Source organism: Lycium ferocissimum, chromosome 11 (assembly GCF_029784015.1).
Source record: "Lycium ferocissimum isolate CSIRO_LF1 chromosome 11, AGI_CSIRO_Lferr_CH_V1, whole genome shotgun sequence".
NCBI lineage: Eukaryota > Viridiplantae > Streptophyta > Magnoliopsida > Solanales > Solanaceae > Lycium > Lycium ferocissimum.
This window is the reverse complement of record NC_081352.1, coordinates 46,613,531-46,624,740: the sequence shown is the minus strand read 5'-3', so window position 1 is coordinate 46,624,740 and position 11,210 is coordinate 46,613,531. Positions and strand designations below refer to the sequence as shown.

General features: G+C 32.1%; 1 protein-coding gene across 1 annotated transcript; it reads left to right on the top strand.

Moving 5' to 3' along the window:
• The first annotated feature begins 5,448 nt into the window (after positions 1 to 5,448).
• LOC132036197 (uncharacterized) lies at positions 5,449 to 10,047 on the top strand. The gene is made up of 7 exons (XM_059426465.1): positions 5,449 to 6,367; positions 7,651 to 7,767; positions 8,479 to 8,657; positions 8,763 to 8,856; positions 8,981 to 9,058; positions 9,197 to 9,298; positions 9,693 to 10,047. The coding sequence occupies exons 1-7, from the start codon at positions 5,888 to 5,890 to the stop codon at positions 9,828 to 9,830; spliced, it is 1,188 nt and encodes a 395-aa protein (XP_059282448.1). The 5' UTR covers positions 5,449 to 5,887; the 3' UTR covers positions 9,831 to 10,047.
• The last annotated feature ends 1,163 nt before the right edge of the window (positions 10,048 to 11,210 follow it).

Sequence of the window (11,210 nt, the reverse complement as noted above, 5' to 3'; positions counted from 1 at the left end):
TGTATTTTGTTCAAATTAATTCCATTCGCTCATCTAGTTTCAAATACATGAGTGACGAAAATACATTGTAAGTTTTCTATATATTTGTGTATTTTGTTCAAATTAATCCATCAAATAAATGTGTGATGCAAATTGTTACTCACACAAATACATGAGATTTAATATAAAAATACACGGGGTTTGATTGGTAACTTCAAATACATTGGTTATGCTATAAAATACATGTGTAAATCAAAACGAAATCAATATTGAAAACTTCAAATACATTACCGCTAAAATACATGGATGAGGCAAATTGTTACTCACACAAATACATGAGATTTAATATAAAATACATAGGGTTTGATTGGAAACTTCAAATACATTGGTTATGCTATCAAATACATGGGTAAATCAAGAATGAAATCAATATTGAAAACTTCAAATATATTGGCTGTTGAATGTTTTCAAAATTTGAATTTTTGATTTTTTATGTTTGAATGTTGAAGATTGGATGGAGGAATAGAAAATGGTTATGGAAAGGTAATCTAAAATCTGATTTTTTCGAAGGGTATGGTAAAAAATATCAATTAATAGCCAATTAATTGATCCCACCGTTATGGCCTTAAATCAAGGATATGTTTTATTTTTTTATCGTGTTACTATGTATTTATAAGCATCAAATACATCCGAAAAATACCTTAATTTAGGAAAACATAGCTACAAATGATAATTTTTAAAAGATAGCTATAAATGATAGAAAACTGCCAAAAGGTAGTCATTCCTATTCTTATTGATGATATGCGAGTGGTTTGTCTTGCCACACTTCTATAGAACTTCTGGTCTCTTGACATTATAAGTCGATATTTTTTTTGTTAAAAAAGAAATAAAAAGTTGAGATTTTGAAGTCAATAAGCTCTTTACCTACTGATGCAGTAAAAGAACAAGTACTAAGTTATGATTTGTAAATCAGCATAGAACAATCTATGCTTTATTCAAATGAGCTGCTTAAATCATAATCAATACATCCAATGGGATAAAATAGCGTATAGGCTCTGCAACATTAATAAAAAAGTTAATTGTTCAAACAACTACACGTCTCAGTGTCACACTAGATGAGATCAATGACATGAAATCATGTTTATGCATTACAATAACTTTACAAATATTTTTTTTCAGATTTTTTTTAATTGGTTTCAAATGCTGTCCAAGCAATATAATTGCATTACTTGATGTTTTAGGATGACATTATATTAGGTAGGTGTGGACACATTAATTAAAGTGTGGATCTCTCTTTGAACTTTTCTTTCCTAACAGTGAAACATGATAGGGACTGATGAACTATGATTCCATTTTGTATGATATAATCTTACTTCTGTTTTGCATGTAGCGTTTTCGTGAAGCTACTGTTGCAAAAAAGGATCAGATTTCTCTGTTCAAATGATTGAGAAATAAAAGAGAATGAACTTAAACCAAAGATAGTACATGAAAAATTATACTCCTCAAAAAAAAAAGTTCACTTTAATTTTTTTTATCAAAAAGAAATTCACGAATAAAATCAAGAAAAGAATTAACCTTATTTTTTTCATATACTTTATTAAGTGTTATATGATCAAATCAAGTCTTTTATTTAATTATTGGTAGTTTAGTCAAATTACCTATTTTTGTATGCAAGTTAGTATTTTCAAGGAGTGTGCGAAATAATGAACTTTTTTTTTTTTATCCGAAGGGAGTAGTAGAAAACAAGTAAACCACATCATCAAAAGGTGATTTTGATTCAATCAAGAAAAAGTAAGAAGATAATAATACAGGATGGTTACATGATTTTCACAAAACATAAAGAGGATGAGGAATGGAGTGTCTGCTCATTGTCAAGTTTATAAAGAAGACATACAACTTCCAGTCTTTTAAGGTCAATAATTGAATATTGTAAATATTCATTGGGAGCGAATAAAATTACTATTCCCTCCGTTCACTTTTACTTGTCTACTTTTGACTATGCACACCCCTTAAGAAATAATAAATGAAGTGCATAATTTACCAATATACTCATATTAAATAGTGCATATTTTTATTGGATTTGAAAAATGATTTGAAGTAAGTATTTAATATTACGGGTAAGACAGAAAAAAAGAAATTGTCTTCTCTTGATATGCTAAAAGTGACAAATAAAAGTGAAAATCTATTTTTAGAATACTGGATAAGTAAAAGTGAAAGGAGGGAGTATTATACATATTCTGAGGAAGCAAATAAATAAACGATTTTTGGCAAATAAAGCGTCATGCACCAAAATTAGGGTAAGACGTGATTGACATCCGACTCGAATTGATCGTCGAGCGAACTTGTGTGTCCAATTGATTATAATATAATTGGTTTCTCTCTGTGTTCAAGGCCGTAATTTAATAAAACCAGTTTCTATTTTAAAACAAGAAATCCGTTAAGAATAGAAATGTAGAAGAATCAGAAAATTCCGAGCCCACAATTTTCTTGTGTGTCGTTAAGAAATTTAATTCCCTAACAGTTGCCAAAGTACTTGGATTAATTTCTCCTAGCATAGAACGGAAAAACTATTCTGCAATAGCGGCAATGTCAATTGCATAACTTCAAGGAACTCAAATGGCGAAGCAAAATCACACTCGATACTTACGTTTTTGCTTTTGAAAAATGACGCAGAATGCAAAAGAGAGAGGAGAAATTAATTGCTGATTTTTGATGTCGAAAACCTGAGGCAAAGCCTCGAAATTTATACATGTGTTTGGGTATCAACAAGTGCGGACATGCTTGTTCGTTAAAGACAGTGTCTGTTCTGAATTGAGAATTTGAAAAAGTCTGCGAATTTTAATTTAAAATCTATGCGAAATTATCATAAATTGGAAATTAAATAATGGAAATAGATAATAATTGGTCCAAAAAATATATAAATCAATCAAGTAATTTGACCAAATCAGAAGCCGCGCCTAGTGACGATGAGAGGGGAGGCTCTCTTCTCAACTCTTTAAGAGTTAGGAGATGTGCTTCTATAAATAAGCATAATAGTATTGATTTCCCTTGCCAATGAGGGCCAAAGTTCAATTGTAAAAAATAACTTTATTCAAATTTCATTTCTCCTATTTTATTTCAGTCCATCAATTCACACTACACCTCGTCTTTTAATACAGTCTTTAAACCCTACAATAACTTGATTAAACTACCTGATTTAACTAGAAAGGTCGACATACATAGTAATACTTAATCATTCGAGTCTAAATCTAAGAGTACAATACTAAAATTGAAACTGAAATCATACACATCCACTAGTCTAAGTCATAAGCCACTATGAATATCGGTTACAAAATATTTTTGAGGCGTACTGCTGAATACTGAAATGTGTAAACTAAGTACTAAAGAATAAACTCCCACCAATGTAGATGGCAGAGATAACAAATTAGGAATTTCAGGGTAACTGGTCGTACTTGAAATATAGTTAGTATCTGCGTCCAAGAAACTGGAAGTAGTCCTTCATGGGCTAAGTATCACTCATAAGATGTCAGTAAGTATAATAGACTGCATCTTAAAAAGGAGGAACATGACTTTCAAAGGTAAAGCAGAATAAGCAAAACAAACAAAATCTGAAAACTGAGTTTGTGAGTTGATGATTGAAACTGAAAATTGAGTTGTTTTAAAATCAAATGACTTTTTTTTCACACTGTGGCCCTGCATACATGAGATCTGACAACATGCACAAAGAAGTGTCAGCCTGTCTCTCAACAAATAATTAGCACAAGTGAGCGTGTGATAGTTGACTCTGGCCTTCGTGGCAATCATGTAAAAGGAAGTTGGCAAATTCTTCCAAACTGAATATGATCACAACAGTAACTGAATCTGGATGAATATAAGCATAACCAACAATAGCACACAACAAATAGTTACGTATGTAAGCTTATAATTTTCCAAAGGCCAAGCAAGGTAACATACAAGTCATATTGGGCACAAAATTACATGTAATAATATCACATTTTTCATATAAGACTAAACTGAACAAACATGGGGTGAAATGCGTACTGAATCACAAACAAACCTTCTTTAGACGTTTCATCGAATACATCAGCTACGTTAATTTTTACTAGGATTCCCTTTTAGTAAGTAAATCTTAACTTACCTTGACTTTAATGTAAACTTCACTCTTACAATTGCCAAAGCATATTGGATAATAAAAAATGTTCGAAAATCAATTTAATCGATCCTTCAAGTTCAAGGTTCGTCCAACTTCTCAATTTCCTAAAGTTCATATCGTTCATAAGCTAAATGACAAATCTAACTAATAAATTTATGTCATGTAACTTATGAAAGATTAAAATTTTATTTAGTTTCCCAATATACCTAAAAAATAAAAAGAGGATTAATTGCAATTATAGGGCACTGTTGAGATGATTTTTGTTAGAGCAACAATACAAACTTCAACGACATTGAACTGATGTAGTTGAAAATATTATACAAGGGAAAACAGTTATTTTCTAAGTCAAATTGATTGAATTTATTGGCTAAATTGATGTATCTAAATAAGAAAATTCCTTAAGAAAAGTTCTTATTACTGGAGTAGTATGTTATAGGCTGCTATTCCTTTTTTTTTTTTTTTTTCCATTTGTAGATCAATGAATTATGGTTGGAATAGTCAAATAAATTAAGTTTATTTATTTTCCATATCTAGGACTAGGAGGCAGTCACGTTTGTTGAACCAGTAAATAGAGTGTCTTCATGTCACCCCTGTTTTGTTTATTTTTTTCTTTGGTTTGGGAGGTACATGAATGGAAATATTTTTGTTTTATACTCTCTCTGGTCCAAAATAATTGAGGTTTTAGCATCTAAAAGTTGATCCAAAATAATTAATGTTTTATAAAACCAAGAAAGAATTTAGTTTTCTTTTTCAAATTTGTCATTGACACATTTTCATATCACCATAATAATTATATCAACCTAAAAAGATAAAAAAATCATAATTAAGAGTATATGAGTCAAAACACTCTAATTTTTTATGAGTTAGTGAATTTCTTAATCCATATATCCAAGCTTAATACTTCAACTATTTTGGACCGAAGGAAGTAGATTCATACTTTAATATTTTACCATGCACTGAAGAAGCAGCAAAAATTGGTAATAGTGAATTTAATATGTGGCCTTTGCGTGAGTGGCATCCAAGCAAAACAACAAACCTTATCCCCATAAATTAATAATTAAAAACATCATGGCACCCCACAATCCTTCTCAATATAACGTCACAATAAATCAAAATTTCTACCCTATCGTCTCGAATTATTTATCGCAGTTATTCAAAATAATTGACTCAAATTATTTATCATTTTAAGAATTTAAGTCACAGTTAATTATTTTTCCTTTTAGTATAATTTTATTATTAATAAAAATGACACATAAATAGTTAATGGAGAGAAATCGTAAATTAGACATAAGACTAATAATTAAATATCTTTCTTGTCCTTCTCTCTATTTTGAGGCCACCAAATCCCTTTTCATTTGAAAAAAGCTTTGATTCACTCAATTATATAGATTAAACACAAACAAAATTACAAAATGTTGTCTTTTCATTGCATTTGAATCATCCAACTTTCCATCATCCAACGTTCCTAATTTATCTTCTTTCTTCCTCTTTTTCTGTTGTTAAGGATTTTGCTGTTTCCTTTTACAATTTTTTCAAGAACTTAAAAAAGATCTGATTTTTAAGGCTAAGTTCTCTTATCCATATGTTAATTCATAATCTTTCTGTATAAAGCTTCAAAATTTGCCTTTTTTTAATCAGTTTATTTTCAAGAATCTGATGCCCCACAAATATCCATTCCTATTAAGGCCCTAAAAAGTTGACCATTTGTGTTGTTACATCTATTTTCACATACCCTTTTGATTAATCTTTGCAAAAATGTATGGAACACAAAGTAGAAGAAAAGATTTGGAATTTGAATACCATCCTCAAATTCAGATATTGAGGCCAAGTATTCATTCAAGAAGGGAAAATATAACTGTGAAATTTCAAGATCTATATGGTTTCACAGTTGAAGGCAATGTTGATGATGTTAATGTGTTAAATGAGGTTAGGGAAAAGGTTAGGGAACAAGGGAGGGTTTGGTGGGCATTGGAAGCTAGTAAAGGTGCAAATTGGTATTTGCAAACACAAGTTACATCAACCCTTAAAACATCCTTAAAACTGTCTGCTTTGGTGAATGCAATTACTTTGAAGAAGCTAATTAGGAAAGGGATACCACCTGTGTTGAGGCCTAAGGTGTGGTTTTCACTATCAGGGGCTGCTAAGAAGAAATCAACCGTGCCTGAAAGTTATTATCAAGATTTGACCATGGCTGTTGTGGATATGCACACACCTGCAACAAAACAGATTGATCATGTGAGTTTTTTTGGTCAAAACATTACCTTGATCCTTTGTTGTGACTAGGAGGACATGTTTTGTTTATGTCTCTTAATGTGTTTGTGTGCTATTTGATTTTACCTTGATGATTGTTTTGTTGCTATATCTTGACTATTGATAACTTGTTGGATGCATTTGAGGGCAGTTTTCTTGTTAATATATGCTCCGAATGCATACTTAATAATCATTTAGTTGCAGAGTAAAATCCTGGGTTGTTGTGAAGTATAATTCTGATTTCTTTTTTTTTTTTTTTTTTTTTTTTTGAGGGGGGCAGATAAAGTTGTTGTATGTACATGTACAACTATTTTTCTCTTCCTAATATTTCATTAGAGTGATAAGGTTTTACGACCTGTGCAATTTTACGGCGGATTTGAAGATGCATAGAGGCTACTTTATAGAATTAAATTAAACAATTATGTAACAATTTTAAGAGGTCCAAAAACTTCCAATGTAAATAATATAGAGATGGAAAATTCTCATTGTGCAGCAATTAGCTTGTTGCAATGCTGAATCTCTGATTGATGATTTGGCATTTCTTTTGCGGTATTGGGGAAAGCTAAGAGGAAGGCAGCCACTACTCACTTTGACAATTTTGAGTAATCAAGACTAGTTTTCTAGCTTGAGAATTTGAGTGGAGAAAAAAGGGTAAAAGCTGAGGTCGCAGAAGCTATTTTTACTTTAATTGGGACTATAGGAATTGTAATGCTTTTTTTGGTTTTTAACCAGTTAACCTTAACCAAAAAGAACAAAGAAAAAGAGAAAAAGACAATGATTTTAAGTTTTAACCATAGAACCTTCTTATGTAGGGGTTTTGATGTGTTTATTGAGTCTCAGTGGAAATCTACTTTGTTGAGCAATTCTTAGGGTTTTTCGTCTCTGAATATACCCTGAATCATTGATCTAGGACAAAACTGAAAGGTTAGGCACTGTTTTTAGGAGGTGACTTGTACTGCAGCTTTCAGGGATTGAGTGCTTGAATCGACATCTTTGTTAAGTTAAGGATTCAATGCAGATTGATGAATTTGAAGTGCATGCAGGCTGGTAGCTAGGCCACTGTTGCTATTTCATAGTGATGTTTAGTTTTCGGTGAATTAAAGTCCAAGAAAACTCTTTTACTTCTGTGAGGAATTTGTGGAAACAAGAATTATATTTAGTAACTTGTTATCGAGCTTGAAGTGAAACGTAAAACTTGGTATTACAATTTATTTAACATTTTTGGTATTATGAAATTTGTAATCTGTATTCTGTTTTCTTATTTGCAGGACCTCCCACGAACCTTTCCTGGTCATCCCTGGTTGGACACTCCTGACGGTCATTCTGCCCTTAGGCGGGTTCTTGTTGCCTATTCCTTCCGAGATTCTGATGTTGGCTACTGCCAGGTAGATTTATCCTTCTTGTTGATATTACTGTTTCATATACAAAACTCAATGCTACCATGCTCTATAGCCTATAGAAATATAGCCGTCCTTTGTGACAACCACTTATCTGTTAGGTAGCTAGATTATGCATTTCTTAGAGGCTTACCAATTGATTCTCTTATGTTGTCTTGTAATTGAAAGCTATGTCCTTGTTTTTGACTTGACTAGAAGAAAAAAGGACATTTAACTAAGGCTACTTTGGAAGTGAAATTTGAGGATGGGCAATTAGTCTAAGGAATATATTGTTTCATTTCATTAATATAGCACAGTTGCGTAGCTCTAATCTACTCGACCCAATTAAGGCGTCCTGCAAGTTTGCACCTACCCTAGACAGTTTAAAAGCCAAAAAACAAACTGATTTGCTGTTTCCTATGTTGCTATAATGATGCTGTCTTATTGCGGAAGTTATATGTAGCACTCCTCAAGGAACAAATGTTCAAACACAAATATATTTAGCTTATTAGAGCCAGTTTCTCAACCAAATTAATTGAACTTTTTCTTACATGTCAAAAGATGTTAGACATAAGATGGCCTTAAATGAGCCCTGCACTTAGATAAAAAGAGGTAGGAAAGCGTAGCAAGCGGTTTTCTTTTTTTCTTGACTTGTAGTTGATACATCAAAACACGTAATTTCTCCTTCAAACTAATTTAAATGAGTTGATTGTTTTGCAGGGATTGAACTATGTTGCAGCATTATTGTTGCTTGTGATGAAAACTGAAGAAGATGCTTTCTGGATGCTTGCTGTCCTTTTGGAGAATGTCTTGGTTAGTGATTGTTATACTAATAACTTGTCCGGATGCCATGTTGAGCAAAGAGTCTTCAAGGATCTACTAACCAAAAAATGTCCAAGGTACTTAATTGCTCTTTTGCCTTCTTTAATTTTTTTTTTTTTCAACTGGTGTTTTTGATTCACATGGATATAGACTGTTTTCTGAAATTGATGAGGAAAATGCAGGTTAGCCGCTCATTTGGATTCTCTAGAATTTGATGTTTCTCTTGTTTGCACTGAGTGGTTTCTCTGCCTTTTCTCCAAAAGTTTGCCTTCTGAGGTGAAGAATTCTCTCTCTTCTCTCGCTCGCTCTCTCTCTGTGTGTCTGAATCTCTGAATTGCTATAAAATAGTTTAGTAAATTGGTTACTGATTAGTAAATTTGTGTCTACTAATTTATTTCAGACAACTTTGCGGGTATGGGATGTCCTCTTCTATGAAGGCGCTAAGGTTCTATTTCATGTAGCATTGGCAATTTTCAAGGTAAATATTCCTTCAAATTTATGTGTCATGTACGTGTTTTACATATTTGCTGAATGTGTTTCTTCGATACTTTTCCTGTCTCAGTAGAAGTGAATTTCAAAATTATAAGCGAGTTCTGCAATTTTTAAATGACTGTAGATGAATGAAGAGAAGTTGCTGGTAGCACATCATGTGGGGGATGTAATTAGTATCATACAGAGAAGCACTCATCACCTTTTTGATCCTGATGACTTGTTGACGGTAACATATTCTCACTAGACCCTATTTTGGTTTTATGCTGATGATCCATGTAATTCATTTTTGGGATTTTTTCATTTTTGGCACGTCGGCCAAAGTTAATTACGGGTGCTAGCCAAAATATACAAAATCTCTACACTGATTATTTATGTTATGTGTATATTTATGTATATTATAGGTATATTACACCAAATATACAAAGCATATACATTTACCGACTATTATGTTTTAGAGCAGTCCAAAAATGTAATTATCCGTTCATTACTCATTCATCAAACGTTGCATAAATGAGTTTTGGTTCTGGAACTTCTTGTTCTGAATTAAGATGCTTAATCTTTAGGACAACATACTGCTATGTTAAACTCTGCAGTGAATCATTTCGTTACCATTCGTTCAGGTTGCTTTTGACAAAGTTGGCTCTATGACAACAACTACTATATCAAAACAGAGGAAAAAGCAGGAACCAGCAGTAATGGCAGAGCTCGACCAGAGATCCAGACGGTTAAATTCTGTAAATCCAGATGAAAAACGGTAGTTTTTTATATGGAAACCTAGTAATTATAGCATATGTAAAATATGTAACCGTGTCAGGGCGTGCTGCCCTTGCTAGGAGATGAACCTTTTGCTCACAAAACAATGAGCAATGACCGCGGCTTGGAGAGAAGTATGCTTGTTTATTAAGTTGTAGGTGTTACAGAAGTGTAAATGTAATCTGAAATGTTGCTGTATTTTAGTTATCCTTTTATTCTTTAGTCTTTCCTCTCTGTTATCAAAATCCTGCAAATTATCATCTTGTTGAGCCAAATTTATAATAGTAAAAGGAAAGTGATCATGCTGGTCTGGAAATCTCAGTCCTATTATGTGGCTAGGCTGTTTGGCCAAGAGTACTTATTTTAGAAAGTTAAGGTAGGTTTGGCCAAGCTTTTAGAAAAAAAAAAAAGCTTTTGAGAAGTAGCAGAAGTTACTTTTTAGAAACTAAAAAAAATAGTTTTTTCGGGAAGCAATTATTGAACCTTGGCCAAGCACAAATCGATATTCTAATATCGGTAAAATTGCTCTTCAAATTGATAAGTCGAACACAAATTATTACTCTAATGTTCTTTTCTTTTGAAAAGCAAAAAGTGTTTTCGAAATAAGCAGATTTTGGAAGCTTGGCGAAATTAGTTAAAAATTTGCATAATTTATTAAGTTTTTTAATTTGGTGGCCTCAGCTGGGTGGAACGTTAAATCCTATCCTAATTCTATGTAATTGTTAATGTTAATGTTAAAGTTCTTTTATGCACATTTTGGTAAGCTAGAAATATATGGCCTTTTAATGCACCACATTCTTGGAATCCTTATTTAATTGTCATGAGTTTTCCAATATTTTGCAAACCCGTCACATGACTAATCCAAATATCACACATAATTTGAGGCTCTCTGTTACTTTGAACAGAAAAAAAAAATTTATTTGGCTGTCAGAGAGCAAGTGTTGATATTGTGGTAATTGTATAATTGTTAACATCATGTCCATTGATTCTTGATGCAATATATCATCAAGCCGCTGATTTTTTGCAGCACTGGTTATTGGGAATGTGTAACTCAAAGTTGAACTCAAACAGACATGTAACTCGCATTATTGCCGAAACTTATGTCGTCTACTACAGAATATTGCAAATTAGAAATAAGCAAAATGTTCTTTGACTAATAATTTGAGATCATTTAGCTGTAAATTTTCGTATCACCTTAAAAAGTAAAAATATCAAAAGGCTAGCTAATCAGTTCTTCAATGCTACATAAGCTGATTCATTACCAATATCTCTTTTTGGGATGACATAATCACTAAAGAAAAATGCTGCAAATTATTCATAATGTTATTTACAAACTCAGAAAAACTAGATGTAGTTTGTTGAGCCATTATCCCCAAAACAAACTC